Below are 16,662 nucleotides of genomic sequence, written 5' to 3' on the forward strand. Positions count from 1 at the left end.
CTTGTCCCAAACTATTTTCATGTCGTTTCTTTCCACTGTGCACAAAGCACCAGAGGAAGCTTCACTACCATCTTGAGGAAAGTCCTGTGGTCCATACATCTTCTCCATGGAAGACGTCCTTTAGTTTTTAAACAAATTATGCTATTTAAGAAACTATATAAATACACAACATAAAAGCAGTGCATAAATAAGGATCTGAAGAAAAACCATCTTGCTTCTTTCTGTCCACATCACATGTCCTACCTCAATATGCATCTGCAATGCTTTAACCTACTAGACGTCTACATTTTCATCAGAAGCTCAGAATCAAGGACAAAAAAAAATGACAGTGCACTTCTAGAATACTACTTCTTTTCCTGATCAACTAGAAACTTCTTATATGCCATGCAGATTTTAATTCATATCTCAGTGATAACACATTCCGAGCATATAACTTCTGGATAGTCATTTCAATGTCGGGAGAGGAAAAGCATATGCCTTCTATAGGTTATTGAAAAAGCAGTATGAGACAGATTCTGGCATACAGTAAGTGTTCAACAAATGATCACCACATATTTCCACCTGTAAGTGAATATTTCTATACTATAGTTCTAGCCCTGATAAACAAATAAGGGCTTATCTATAGGTTTGGTAACAAGTTTGCCTCAAACAAACACAAAACTAGCTAGTTTGTCCTATTTTGTTGAGCTAAATAAACTACACACTGAGTTCTTAATATCTGCTAGACACAGCATCATCCCTAGGCTGTAAAAATTAACAGATACTCAGTTCTTGCCTTCAAGGGGCTGAAAGTACAACCCATACCTAAGGTAAGAGCTTAGACATTTTAAATATCTCTAAGAGAGAAAATCTCAGCACACATTCAAGTATCAGTTCTTTGAGATGAGAGAGAGAGAGAGAGAGAGAGAGAGAGAGAGAGAGAGAGAAGAGAGTCATCTCTGTCTCTTAATCTAAATTGTAGAATGGAGTGTCCAGTTGGTCACCTTTCCTCTCTTAAGCCACCACTCTCTGAGAGTTATTGGACTGTTCCTCTATCTTCTCCTTCTGCATTAAATGATTCCAATCCTTCAACGTTCCCCCAGCGGTCCTATCTGCCAGCCTTCGGTTTAATCATTTTCACTGCTCCCCTCTGGAGTTTCTCCAAGTCCTCTACATTCCAGTGTGTTGCTTTGTCATTGAATCCAGCCTTCTGAGCAATGTATGCCTTCATATAGACAAAAGAAAAATGAAAGCAACCTCCAAATAGGAGGATAGTAGGTAGAAGCAAGACGGTTGCCTAAGTAAGGAACTCATGGAGAACATTCACAAGCTCAAAGAGAATTAGCACTGTCACCAGCATTAGGGGAAGGGCTAAAGCCAGAACACTTTTTAAATAGTGCCAGCCATTCTGCTCACAATTATCTCAATTGCTTTTAAGTATATGACTTTCAACAGCAAACTGGAGACTTGCTGCAGTTACATCTGAGATTATCAGAACAAGACCAGTTAAACCTCTGAAGTACAAAAGTTAAGGAGATCAAACAAGAATGCAGGGTTCTTAAAATGCCTCTGGCCATCAGGTAGACGGCTGAGTGCTTACTATGTCATTCAAGGCTTTGGCCAGTCTTGGCGCATGCAAAGGATCTTTCATTTGTGTTCAATCCATCAACATAATTAATATTTCTTGGGCTGAGAGTGCAGCGAATTCTAAGTGACTCTTAAGCAATGATAGATAGAGGTTAATCAAATGCATGCCGATCACAGCATGCTACCAACACAGGCAGCCAGAAGGAAACACAAAAACAGAGCTCAAGTAAAAATATCCCTTCCAGACATACACAACGACTTGCAGGGAGTCTCTTTTCATACATTCAACCTGCCTTCTTGTTATTATGCCAGTGAGTTTTTCCAGCATTCTGAGAGACAGCAGCACATCTACAAGAGAACGTGTGTGTGTGTGTGTGTGTGTGTGTGTGTGTGTGTGCGCGCGCGCGCACACGCACACACACACACACACACACACACACACACACACACACACACGATAAAGACTAAGGGAGAGAAAGAGAGAGAATATTATGTTTCTTCCATCACATTGCCAAATCCTCTAAAGAAGCTGTGAAAATTCCTACTAGTTAATAGTCTGCCTGATGATTGCATATCTTTGTTTTTCAAACCATGATTTTAAAATGAAATGTTTTCTTTCTCCTTCTGGAAACCTAAAAAATACATGTTTAGAGTGTAAGTCTTGGTTGTGTGTGTATGTGAGGGGCTGGGACCAAGCATTACTCTTCTGGGCTTTCTCCAAGCAGACACCGTTGGCCAAGTCTAGTACTGTTTCTGAAGCTACTTGGGTCCCAACAAGGTCTTGTCTGGCCTAAATTGGTTGGGTTGGCAGGTGTCTGTCCTAAGATAGCTCTGAGTAACAGGCATGAGAGAACAAGTTACACTATGGGACACCCTTCCTGCCAAGTTCTCCAAAGACCCCTCAGATGTAGGTTCAGAAGAAACTCATGGTTTGGTATTGAATTGCACCATGGGGCTGTAGTTACACAAGTAATAAGGTCTATCAACTAATTCCTTAAACCTTCATACACACGCATTTAATATTGTGATTGTGAAATAGTCAGCACTTGAATATGGCCAAGAACTTACCATAGAATCAAAACAAAACCTTGTGGACACAGGCAGAAAATCATGAGATACTTAATTATCACCAGAGTTGAGCTGATCCATCACCCTTGCTCTTGACAGTCCTCCATGTTCAGCCATGGATGGATACTAGATGCTTGTAGCAGAGCGAAGGAAGGACATAGGAACACAAATACTGTTGAAGGACATACTGTGAGAAGCTTTAAAAGAAAGCGTATTAAAGTCATGGCATGCTAGTTGCTCCTTAACAAATGTGCGTCATAACACAGTAGTTACAATTTTCGAAAAAAGAAGCCTCCACTAATGAACTGGCACTACAAATAGCCTCTGATTTCATTTGTTTGGCAGTAGAGAAAGTCTTTTAAATTCTGAACAACTGTTGAGAAAGTGAAAGCAGGCCGTTGATAGTGACATGTTACCAGATTGCCGTGTAGTTAGTGATTATGGCAAGTAGCCAAAACCTATGGCTTAACAAATCATTACTGGACACAACCCAGCATTCCTTTTTTTACCCAAATGTGTTCTTCACAGAGTTAGCACAAAATGACTCCTCAAAGCCAATAATTTGTACCATTCCTCTGAAATCCACCTTGCCTTGGGAAGCCATTTTTTAAAACACAATTTCAACTTGGAAATATAACTACGTGCAATATTAACATCCCTATATGAGAAAGGCTAAAAGAAAAAATGTGAGAACAGTTCATGAAACACACACACACACACACACACACACACACACACACACACACACACATACACACACACAGTGATGTAGACTAAACAGGAGTAGAGTGCATCCGACAGATATAGAACATATCTGCTAGACAGCTTTTTTGGAATCTGAAAAATTAAAATAAAATTCCTGCTGACTTTCAAAAGCCAAACATTTGGGTCACTCTTTAAAAAAAAGAAGGAAAAAATAGCCAGCAGATTAAAGGAACTCCATTTATAAAAATCAAATGAATCTCTAACAAAGCTTGTTTGGGGACATGAATAAATCATCCATCCATGAATAATTCATTGTTATCAAGAAACAAGCTGGGGATTCCAGGAACCAGGCAGGATCTGGGGAGTGAGCAAGTTCATTCTCTCACACCCTCCACTGAAAGGCCATGGGTAGTGGTGTCATGTGAGGCCAACTGTGCCAATCCTCCATTCATGGGACACTTTGCCACCTTTACACCCAGAGACAAAGCAAATAAAGTTTAACCATAATGGACTTAGTAAACAGACAATAAGCAGGGTATCGCCCACCCCATCTGTCTCTGTCTCTGTCTCTCACACTCTCGCTCTATATGTCTCTCTCACTTAGATACATATAGGAAATATGAGATGTGTGCTAAAGATCATGGAGTATCTGAATCTGAAGAGGTTGACTAGAAAACTCCTTGATGACAAGCTGTTGGCCCAGTCTGACCTTTTCATTCATGGTTTGGGGTGGGCTTGTTCTTGGGAAAGAACAGGAGAGGGTAGAGAGGAGGTTTCCAGATTTAATGCACTAACCAACGCATGTGTGTGTTCCAGGTCCCAACTGCTTTGCAGGAACTACAATAATTCCAGCTGGCATTGAAGTGAAAGTGGACGACTGTAACATCTGTCACTGTCACAACGGGGACTGGTGGAAACCCGCTCAGTGTTCAAAGCGCGAATGCCAAGGCAAGCAGACTGTGTAGGGCAAATTCCCGAACGGTGACAAGTTCTAGGAAGGGATGCTATGGCTTCTATACTGCACATGTCTAACACTCAACCACATGAGCAAACAAACTCCTGCCAGCCACAACAGGGTCACCAGCAAAACCTTCTGGGGTTGACAAAAGTGATTATTTTACGAAGAGGAAATTTCTCTCTCTTTCTCTTGCTATATAAAATATACATAGCATATGGCTATTTAAACCACTTTTGTAATTACAAATGCTTGATGGTGACTTGACGACCGAGATTTATGGGACAAGAAAGAAAGAAAACAGCCTTGGACAGGCTCCCTCCCAGGTGATGCCACTGACCTGCCAATCCATGTCCCTTGATTTACTCCATTTTTACACTGTTGGCACATACTACACTTTTCTCTTCTGTATTTTCTACCTTTGGAATCTAAAGGGGTCGGATTTGACTGCACAGTAAAGTTTTGTGTTGCATCAGAAGTGTTTGAGAAAAAAACTTTAGAGGGAAATATCCTTCCAGAGGGGGAAGGTGGAAGAAGGTCCAAGCTGTGGCTCTCTTGGGGCAGTTATTATGTCTGTAGGCTAAGAAACAGAGTGGTAACCTGGGTCCTCTGTACACCAACATGAGGAACAACTAGTTTGTCCAGTCTGTTGGGGCTCACTATTGATTCTTACTAACCACACATTTCATCCACAAAACTTTGAAACTGCCAAACAGAAACAAGTAGATGAAGAACATTATGAGTTGACTGAAGAGCCCAAAGAGACAGGAATTTAAAACGGTAGCATTTAATCACCAGACATCTTCACAATGCCAGTTTTTGAGTTTGGTTAAACACAAATTAAACACACCACAAATCCCACCCTTGTCACCAGGCAATATATATATATACCAGAACCAGGGTGAGTAGCCCCACTGTGAATCAAACTTTCTAAACACTTCTAACTCTCAAGTTCCAATTTGGCTGGAAGCCAGTCCTATACACAGCAGTTTTTACGGTTTGGAACTGTGTTTACCATGTTCCAGTAACAAACACTCAGCCCTAAATCTAAAATCCAGGTTCAGGACACTTTCCACCTTAAGTGCTGATGTAAAATAAAGATTATGGTAGAGTGACACTTTCACAATATAATTTCATTAGTGGAACATTTTTAATGTACATATTAGATAGTGAACTATTAAAATGAACCTTTGAAGAGTCTCAAGGTTGCCCTGGTAATGCTGCTAGTATAATAACAGAAAAATAATAATAAAAGAAATACACAGGGTATCTGATGCCATTGGCAGTCAACTGCAAAATTCACAGTTCTGAGACCACATGACCCGGTTACTTATTCCACTATCCATCCTAAAACCCCTGGCATGGATCTGATAGGGAAACTTCAAAGTTTTCTTCATCTCCAGTTGTCTTTCTTTTTCCTGTTTTCTGCTCCCAAACACAGTCTGGGTTTCGTGTGGCTTCCATTGAGGAACACATCACGCAGAAGGACATCTCAACCTCAGTCTCTGCCATTTGGGGCCAGGTTGGTAGGAGCTAAGTATGCTGTACACTCTTAGGATGCTAAGTGACATTCCTGGATTTCATCTGCTAGGTCCAGGAACATCCACCTAGTTATATCAACCAAATGTCCTCAGACATTGCCAAAAGTCCTCAAGGGGTGTGGGTAGGGAACAAAATTGTACCTGGCTGGGAAGCTGTGTCATTCAGCTGTATCATTTCTGCCATGTGACATGCTGGGCAGCTCTGACCTCACACACATGGCTTTGTTGAGCCCCTGAGCCCTTTGGATCATACACAAACAGTAACCCGAGGGTCAATCTCCGCCCTACCAAGTGATGTTTCTAAGACCCACTCTCTGGACACCAGTTTCCTTAGTCTCATAAATTACTTTCTCACTTAAATTTGTCAGCCTCTCCTCCCCAGAAGCACCACCTGTCATGAAGAAAGAGTTGTCATTTCCAAAATTAATGTGCTGACGAGCCAGACCTGACACTTTTACACACACTGTGCTTGTGTTATGGTACAAATAACCATCCCGATGCCATCTGAGGAAGAACATCCAGCTGCCTTCCTTTAGAACACCAATTTGTTGCAAGGTTGGTGCCTTTCAGTTGCCACTATGGATACATCATAGAGACAGCCATGAATCTTTCATGAGCAATTCTGCATGATTTATGCCTGCACTCAAAAGCAAAGGCATTGCACACTTCAGCCTGTGTCTAGACAAAGTTGTACTCTACAGCTCTCTTTGCCCTGAAGTTACCTATTGACAGTTCCCTAAATCCACATTCTTGAAAGGAAATAATAATGACAGTTATTATTATTATTATTATTATTATTATTATTATTATTAATGACATGAATAGAATCTAAAACAAAAAAAAATCACTGATAGAGCCATGTAGCATAGACCCTTACCTATTATTAAGGAGTTAGTATGTCCTTGTTAGAAGCAAAGAATGTACAACTTGGAAGCCAAGGTACAGAAATTTTGCATAAAAGTCTGAGCCCACTGATCCTCAGAGCCAGGACTCGGTGGGATAGAGTGTAACAACCATCAAAACTGCAGAGAGTTCACCACTTGCAGCCATTCAATGGCTTCTATTACAAACTTGAGAAGGGGATCTTCATCAGGGTTCATGTCAGGTTGGGCCTGGTTTCTTTTGTCTATTTAGTATATTGTTTTGTTTTCTTTTCCATCCCACTCCAATTCCTTTATTACTCCCAACTACCGATGCTTTCCCACTTTTAGGGACGGACAAACCTATACTGTGACAGGATTTCTCATCAACCGATAACCATTTAACAACTTCCTTCTAGCCAGGTCACTGAGGTATTCTTTCCAAACCACGGGACATCAGCGTTCTTCTCGTCTCATCATTTTGTTGTGTTGGCTGTTATTTCTTTTGGAGGCTTTGATTACAGCCACACAGTCACCTCTGTGCTATCCTTTCTTTTCTGCCTTTGGGTCTCGGCTTTAAATTCAGCTATGTTTAAATATGGGATCAGCATCCAGTTTATCAGCTGATGCCTGTTAAACTGATGCAGTTTCTAAAATCTTTGAAAAATGGTGTGCCTGAAAACTAGTGAGAGAGAGAGAGAAAAAAAAATTAAATAATAAACTGTAAAAAAAAGGGGGGGGGGATTCTAGCAACAATATTTGATGTGTAAAAGAATATATTATTAAAAATTATTTTGTTAAATATAAAGTGTGTTAACCAGTGACCATTGTTTGTGGTATATTTTCCTGCCCATGTTTCTCTTTTCTCCACTCCTTCTTATTCAATGATGAAGTCACAATGGCATCTGTCATCCAACAGCACATATGCCATTACAGCTGTAGCCAAATAGAATTAAGCTTTAACTCTAGGATTTGCCTGAGTGCATTTTCATTTTCCAAAATATGAGGCAAGGCTGACTCGGGGGAAGGGGAGGTATCACCAAAAAAGGCTCAAATAAACTACAAGTGAGAGTGTTTTAAATGGTAGGGTCAAAAACCTTCCCTTCCTCCACACTCATACTCAGCACTACAGTGTTTGAATGTTCAGGTATGTCAAGGACAGTACGAGCCTCAGAGACCACGGCATCATGTTCAGTTTCCATAACACACCTACAAAGAAGGAATCCTGCCTGTGTTCTAACTACTGAGAAAATAAGAATATAAAGAGACAAATCTAACACCATGAGATGAGAAATTTATTATGAAAATTTCCAAATAGTCAGAAAAATAGTATGAGTATCCTTTGCTTCCTCATTGACCTGATCCCGAGGTTACTAAGATTTTGCAAAATAATTAACCTACTATTTTCTATCCATAGTATCAAGCATGTATCCATTCATCTCTGAAATGAAATAATCATCAGGTTTTTTTAAAGGTAGTATTTTCTTACAAAACTGTGTTGTTATAATAACAAACTTAGCAAAATTAGTAAGCTTATGATAGTCCAGTATCCAGTCCATATTCAGAACTCAGGTTTTGTTTCTTTTAAAATGTGAGAAGTAAGTTTGTTTATATATCCAAAATGGCCTTATATTTGGTTGGTGTGCCTCTTAAATCTAAAATATAGATTCGAACCTTGCCAACCTTATCTTAAAACTCTGTCAAGACTCCTGAGTTTGTTGCTATTTGAAAATTTTTACTGAGAATATTATTCTCTCCAAGCCCATGTTTGACCTCAACCTCACCAACGGACTTAGAATAAGCAACAAAGAGCCAGACCCAGAGCAAGCACCACTGCTTGTGACTAGTGCCCAGAATATATACCTTTGCCTTTTTTGTACACAAACTTGACTTGGGGGGTAAGAATGAACTCTTATTGTTATGCTCTTTGAGCCAAACCCATTCTCTAATACAACGTTATGTGAACAATATTTTATAATGGCCTTGAGTTTCAGTATTACTAGAAAATGGAAAAAAAAATCCACTAGGAAAACAGCATGGCGTACCTAAGCACATAAAAACACATCTGTATCACGCCAACATTTTCATAAAACAAAATTAGACTTTCTTGCATTTAAAATCCCATACATTCAATTTTCTACTCCCTATGTCCTCAAAGTTTCATAGGGCCAATACCCAAGAAGCATGAGAGAGAACTATAAACCAAGGCACAGACCTAATTAGTTGATGGTATTTGAAGTTTTATGTTGAGAATAGTACTGTTCTACAGAAAGGTATTTTCATGATTTTGAAAGGCATACTGTTATCTCTGAGTCACCAAACTCACCTGTGTTTTCTGACCACACTTTTTTATATGAATGGGATTAATGCCCAAATTGTCCTGTCTAGTATAAACACCCTAATGTCCCTAATCAATCTTACACACTAATAAGGCAGACTATTCATTAGAAAAAAGTTAAATGAATGAATTAGGGAATGAGGAGACAGCTCAGTGGGTAAAGTATTTGCCTCACACACAGGAAAACTGAGTTCAGATCCCCATCACCTAGGTCAAAAAGCTGGGCACAGCAGTCCTGTGGATAGGGAAGTGAAAACAGGGGGATCTCTGGGGCTTCTGACCTGACTCATCTCATCTGATGGTAAATAGCTTCATTAAAAAAAGAGGAGGGACAATAAGGAAGACACCTGAAGTTGACTTCCAGTCTCAACACAAACATACATGCATGCACCCACCACTCCCCTCCTCACACAGTGAATCCCTGAGAATTTCTACCACTGGATTTTATGGGTTCAATTTATTTTTCTGTTACAAATATTTTCAGAGGTGGCCATGACATGACTTTTGTTTTGACTTTTCAAAATTTTAATCTCATCTTTCTTTCCATTCCAAATGCTAAATATGTCCCATACTCCCATTACAAGTGGGTTTTTGAGTAACCTTATTTTCAAACAGCTACACTGCTACAATTAATTTTAAGTTGAAATTTTTTTCCAATAAAAGACAAATTTCTTCAAATAAATAATCATATATGGTAACACGAATGGGAGGAACTGGAACATATAACTCAGCTACTATTACTTGAGTTTCTTGGTGTGACAGACAGTTGGGTGTCCCATCTCTCTGCTGTTCACTTTGTCTGTATCACTGTATTGGCTGCCACACATAAGACAGTGACTTGCATTCATTGGTTCAGGCATCCTGACAGCTATAATGCAATTAACACCATTTTGAAGACTGTAACATAGAGGCCAGAGGACGTTTTGGTTTTTGTAGGCTTACATGCCTATGTGGAACTATCTTCATATAGAGTTGAAAGCACTGGATAGAAGAATAACATAAAGTAGTTTAAATTAAACCCTAGAAGGTCCAAATGTAGATCAGTCACCATTCTTAGGACTGGAGGGGTTAGAAAAGAGGTAGTTGAAATGATGCTGGATTTGAATATGGTACCTTATGTATGCTTTGGGGTATTTGTTTAGAGAAACATTACTGTAAAACAGAAAACAACAAATGGTATACTTTGAAGGTGCCAAGCAATCAGATTTGATTTGAGTGTGAGGCTACAGAGGCAGGCATACACTAAGAGATGCATCTGGAAAGAAAACCCAATTGTCAAGACCTGGAGACACACACTAAGAAAATTGGACTTGCTTTTTACTGACATTGTGGAGTAATTATAATAAAACCAGAAGGTGTCATGGCCATATTCATATCTTATATTCAACAACTGTGACAGCAGATTGAAGAATGTGTTGGAGACCAGCGAGAGGTGGGGACACAATGGGAGACAGTTACAAAAGCCCAGGGAAGAAAGAACAAGAATCTGATGTAGTAGGAGTGAGACCCAAACACAGCAGCTGGTACAGTAGCTCTTCATGGAGGATCAAATGGGAAGTCTAGAATGGAAGCAGTCATATCGCTGTCTCATGGGATTACAAGGATGCTGTTACCAATGACAACAATCAATGATGTGAAACCTATGCTTCACTTGGAGTGGCACCTGATCTCACTTCAGGATACTGTGCCAACGTTGCTAGCAACATATTAGATCTTCAGCATCAACTACATATATATCTGTCTCCCGGGCACTGTTTGCCAAAATACTTGACTTGAGTAATTGCAACTTGGATAGCCAAACTTCACCACTGATCAGATGGTTTTGTTTTGTTTTGTTTTGTTTTTTTTACATAATAATCTTGAGAAGAAATTCTACTATTTGGAAGGTAAGAAGAAAACCATTATTTTGCTAGTTTTTCATAAACGTTAATCTTAGACTAAAATTTATCTGCATACTGTGAGACTAAAGTATCTATGGGCCTCTAGCATTTGCCTCCACACATGCTCCTCTAGAATAAAAAAGATTGGTCCTGTGTTTTCCACATTGTTGTTCAGCAGGATTCCTGAAATTAAAAAAAAAAGAAAGAAAGAAAGAAAGAAAGAAAAAGAGTTTGCTAAATACCCATTGGGGCCATCTGTTTTTATTTTTCCATGGAACATATCAGGGTAAATGGGTTTTTAGGTTGTTAGGTCCCAAGAAGACATTTTAATGTGAGGTCTCCAAGATGCCTAACTCCCTGCATGCACACAGGTGCACATACACACACATACACACACCAGCATCATCACCGCTAACACCACCTCACCCCCCCCACACACACACACTCACACACACACACACACATACACACACACACACATGCTTTTTGTTGTGGTGGTTGTTTCAATTCTTATTAAATTAATCACAACATTGGGTCAGCTAGGCCCATTAACTGCATTTTTCATTTAGACCCTTCAGAGAGGCAGCTGCAAATGCAATTTAATTTGTTGACCCATGATCAATAGCAATTAATAGCATCTCTTTAATCTTGTTGAAAGGCCTATCTCTGGTTTCCAGTAGCCACCATCTCAGGGGACAGGTATCCACACATGCATGTTGGCTAGTGTCTAGTTCCCCTCAACCTTGTACTTTTCTGGTGATGGTGTCCCTTTTAGAAGTTACTGTTCACTGTGTGTTTTCAGACATCACTCCAAAGTTCATCTAGGCTCTCTTTTATATCTCCTCCCCTGCAAGTTCAAGGTCGAAATATTAGGGATCTGTACTGCTGAGGGGAAAAAATATAAAATACTTTTTAACCCAGAAAAAAGTGATATAACTTTTTTAATTGCTCTATATGAATAAAATTGTTGCTTATATTTCCTAGGACTTCATGTTAGAGTACAACCAAAACAAATGGTGTGATTCAGTCCTTTTCCACTTGTCATATTAATTAAAAAGTTATCCCATTGCTCCATAAGTAGCATTCCAGTAGAAAAGTAGATGCTGTGGTTGAACTGAATGGCAGATTGTCTTCCTACTCCCAAGGAAGACAGGGCATAACAAGGCATACCAAGGGAAATTTGTAGTCACAGAGGGAAGTGCCTTGACCTTAGTGAGAACATGGGTGATGGCAATATGTTGGCCTAGACAGGTGGAAAGGCTTTCTGGAACATGGAACTTGTTGTTTGAGCTTTGAAAGAAGAATCCACCAGCAGCTAAAGAATGAAGAGAGTGGTCAGTGTCCTCTTGCAATTTTTAAGGGGGAGTTTCTGCTACGATAGTTCAGAACATGTAACTGCCCCATTTTGCTAATAGTGAAATCTATTTGAATCAGTAACCATGTGCCTGGCACAAAGCCAGGGCCTTGAAACAAATCAAAAGAGGAAAAATGGGCCATTTATATATTGGGAAAGAACCATTTGTCTTGTCACATCAGCTGTTTTTTTCCATAGTCAGCTCACTGGCCAGTGAGATTCTCTCTCTTCTGCTTCCCTCAGATACCAAGTGCACCGCATTTTCCAGAATTTGCATGTGCATCTCTATAGCTTACAGCGATTTTCCTTCGATGGTCTTTTCACTGTTGGTCTCATCACCAGGCTTTCTCTACAGTATTCAGCTGTGCGGTGGAAGGTGCGAGAAGCCTAGTGCAGCATCAGTAAGCAATCAAGAGATACATGATGTCGCAAGGATGCTTTTTAAATGTGTGTAAATGACATCAGGATGGTTACCTGCTCTGCAAACTCACAAGATTAGTTTTAAACCTAATGGCCAATATATTTCTTGTATGATACCTTCACAAGAGAGTAATCAAAATATGCTAGGCAGTATCTTATACATAACTTTTGAGGTCAAATGGATATGTAAATATGAAATATACAATGTGTAAATTGCAAGTATAAGATGTCTTTGATACATATGTGCATAAACATATATATTTGTATCTGTACAAACAGTAAAATGTTATATATATAAATAATTGTAAAAAGCTATAAATATTATGGTGGAGTGGTAGTTGTGTTCTTAAGATTGAAAATTTGCTGTTTCCATCTGTTTCCTACACTCTCTCTTTTATGCCTAGAATTTACAGGCTCCTCTAGCTAACTGTAATTCTTACCTCACCTTTGCTTTGCTGTGAAGCATTTCATTAGTTCTGCTTGTTCATAGATTTAATTTCCCATCCCTAATCATTTGAGGCTTGTGTGGTCCATCGATTTCAGAGGGAGTCAGAGAACATGAGCAAAGGTGAGTTACAGAAAGGGAGGAAAGCCAAGCTGTTGGGGAGTTTAAAATCACTTCAGTGACAATGAAATTTATATATATATATATATATATATAAAATAGAAAAAGGCATTTCTTATTAAATGTTCAAACTGCTAAGCATATGATTGGGAGATTTTGTTTGCTTGCTTTCAGCTGGGATTGTCTTGCCTTTCCATTTTTCTCAGATAAATATTTCCAGTTGAGAGGGCTTCTTACTCACTCACCTGTTCTATCTGCTATCTGCCATGGCCTTGCAGGGTACTGTTCCCCTGAGATGATCATTTCCCTGGGCATCCAGATGTGCAACAGGGAACTTCCACACAGATGAAAGAGAGTCCTCTCCAAGCCACTTCTTTGGTTTATGAAGGCATTCTTGTATCCTGTTGGTTGGGCTGACAGTAGCTTTCAGATCCCCAGAGGACGCTGAAATGTTCCAGGAGCTTCTCAACACTCAATTGCGTGTTTGTTCGGTGTGACAAAGATTCTGCTGTCAGGAATGTTAACTTTAATTGCTTGGTTTTGCTTTAGATCCCTGCCTGCACCCTTGAGTTCATGAGCTACTGAATACAAAACCTACTCTGGAAACACATAGAAGGGAAAGTGGCCCCTGTGCTACTTGTAAGTGAGGAAACAGCCACCCAGGGTCCCATTTCCCTCTCCCATTCCTCCAGCAAAATAGCTTGTAGCAGTAGTCAGACCACTAATTACCTAGACTAGAATTAGAGCTCAGTGATAGTTTTAGGAGACCATCATGATCGGGTGTTCACTTTTCATAAAGCACTTTGGATTCAAGTTGTCCTCCAGTGAACTGGGAGGCCAGACAGCAGTGCTCCAAAATGATGCATTTGTAAAACCACAACTTTGAAAAATGAGACAGTGCAAAGAATTATGATATTTCACACCACCAATGTAGCATGCAATGTTACATTTTGCTCTTTGCACTGTACAAATAAACCCAGGGCATACATCTGTAATTGTATGTCCTGCCCCATTGGTTTGCTCTTTCTGAAGAAGAAAAGCCAGTCATCCAACTCATGTGTCTATTGAAACAATGTCAACTCAGAAAAACACTCTTTGTTCACCACATAATCTATATTTCAGTGCTTATAAACCCACAGTATGTAGGCTATTGACTAGCACCATACTGTTCCTTTCCAGAGACATGAAAGGACATCTTAGAACCGTGTTATGTTTGCACTGAAATACAGTTAGAAACATGGTCTCTAAGAGCTGGCAAGACTGCTGCTCAGTGCTGAAGAGAAGTTGCTGTGCAACAATGATTTGAGTTCAGATCCACGTACCCATAATATGAGGGAGAGGGGACATGGTTCCCATGTGCCTGTAACTTCAGTGTGTGGAAGTCAAAGGCAAGAGTATCACTGAGCCTTGCTGGCTGCCCAGCTAACTTAGAGAGAACCTGCTTCAGAGGGACAAGGGAAGGGATAGCGGGCCACCCAGTGTCCTCCCCCAACCTCTGCGCATTCACATGCACAGACATGCACAGACCATGAATACACACACAGGATGAGAAAAGCAGTTTCTAGACAAAGAAAGGGGGAGAGAGAGGGAAAGAGAAAAGGTACTCTAACCCCCTTTTCAGACGCATGTAGTTGGAGACCTTCTTTCCATTCCCCGCCAAGCCCTGTTAGTTCAACAACCCACTTATAAAATAAACACACAGACACTTATATTATTTAAACTGCTTGGCCATTAGCTCAGGCCTACCATTGTCTAGCTCTTACTCTTATATTTAGCCCATTTCTATTAATCTATACTTTGCCACGTGGCTCGTGGCTTACCAGTACCTTATCTCCTTCTTGTCGTGGCGGCGACTGGCAGTGTCTCTCCCCCAGCCTTTACTTCCCAGAATTCTCCTCCTCCTTGTCCTGCCTACCCTATCCTTCCTGCCTGGCTACTGGCCAATCAGCACTTTATTTATTTTACCCAATCAGAGCAACACATTTGACATACAGAACATCCCACAGCAGATGCACAATGAAATATATATTTTGTAAACTGGTTAATTTGAGCAATTGTAAATTTAAAATTATAAGAGCTGGGATTAAACAAAATTATCTGGTCTAAAGTAATTTGCATTGAGACATAAATGGACATAAATTGCATTTTATGTCCATTGATAGGTTAAATAAACCAGAGAAGTATAAAGGTCTGCAGGGTTCACTTTTTTTTTCTGTTTGGATTTTTGAGACAAGGTTTCTCTGTGTAACAGAGCTGGCTGTCCTAGAACTTGACCCATAGACCAGGGTGGCCTCAAACTTATAGAGACCTGCTTTTCCTCCCAAGTGCTGAGATTGAAGGAATGCCACCACCACCCAGTGGTAGATTCACTTCTTAATGGCTCTGTATATATTCTGTAAATCACTTCTATAAGGCCAAATGCTTTCTTTCCTTAGATGAGGAATTTATTCTACATGACTATCTTATTTTGTATTATATTTTATATTACTGTGTCAAAGAACACTTGACTTGAGATCAACCCTCTTAATGAAATTCTAAGTGTGCAGTATAGTTGTGTTGATCTAGGTATAGTGTACTTAGAACTTAGTCCTATTTTGTTCATCGGAAACTTTATGCCTCTTGATTAATATCTCCTTTCTCTCCCGTCTAAGCAGTCACCACTCCATACTTTGATTTTATGAAGTAGACTCCTCAGTGGATACCTTATAAAAACAGAATCGCTTGGCACTTATCTTGAGAGACTGGCTGCTTTCACTTAGCAGAGTGTCCTCAGGGATCACCTCCATTACCGTATATTGGAGCATCTCCTTCCTTTCTGGGGGTTGATTCTTATTTCATTACATGCACATCCATTTTCTTTCATCTACCAACAGACATTTTAGATCATTTCTACATTTGTCTGTTATGACTCATAGTAAAAAGGGGTATCAAGTGAGCATTTTTAAACTTTTAATTTAATTACATTAATGATACAGAAAAGCACACACTGTAAAGCATACTTATAAAGTCAGATATATATAATAGAATGGATCATTCACAAGTACCCCAGATATCATCATGTGTTCCTTCTTAGTTAATATCATCACCACCATCAAAGGATATTGCTATTAAGATGACCGAACTAACAGCAAAACTTGGTTTTTGCCTCTTCTGAAACCCTGTTTAATAGCCACATACAAGTAGGTATCTTTCAAACTTGGTGTCTTCCACTCAACGTTTTGTTAAAATCTCAACCTTTATTCTTTCTAGTTTCTCATGAGAAAAAAAAATATTTAACTTCATGATCCATTCATTTCCAAAGTGAAGCGTAGCCATTAACATTTAAAAATCGAAATGCCATCCAAGGATCAGAAATTATGAAGGAATCAGGGAAATCTCTGCAACCCCATACTTTTCCTCTTGCAGGGAAG

The 16,662-nt window shown here is 39.6% G+C and overlaps 1 protein-coding gene across 2 annotated transcripts in view; it reads left to right on the forward strand.

The window, feature by feature from the left end:
• The window catches only part of Vwc2l (von Willebrand factor C domain containing 2 like), a 154,355-nt gene extending 145,181 nt beyond the window's left edge, over positions 1-9,174 (forward strand). The window contains exon 4 of one of the 2 annotated variants that reach the window (XM_036173637.1): positions 4,156-9,174. In XM_036173637.1, the coding sequence (XP_036029530.1) occupies positions 4,156-4,304 (149 nt within the window). In that variant the 3' untranslated portion in view covers positions 4,305-9,174. The remainder of the gene's footprint in view (positions 1-4,155) is intronic. The other variant, XM_036173638.1, reaches the window with a different exon arrangement.
• The last annotated feature ends 7,488 nt before the right edge of the window (positions 9,175-16,662 follow it).

The sequence above is a fragment of the Onychomys torridus genome, chromosome 23 (assembly GCF_903995425.1).
Source record: "Onychomys torridus chromosome 23, mOncTor1.1, whole genome shotgun sequence".
NCBI classification, from domain to species: domain Eukaryota; kingdom Metazoa; phylum Chordata; class Mammalia; order Rodentia; family Cricetidae; genus Onychomys; species Onychomys torridus.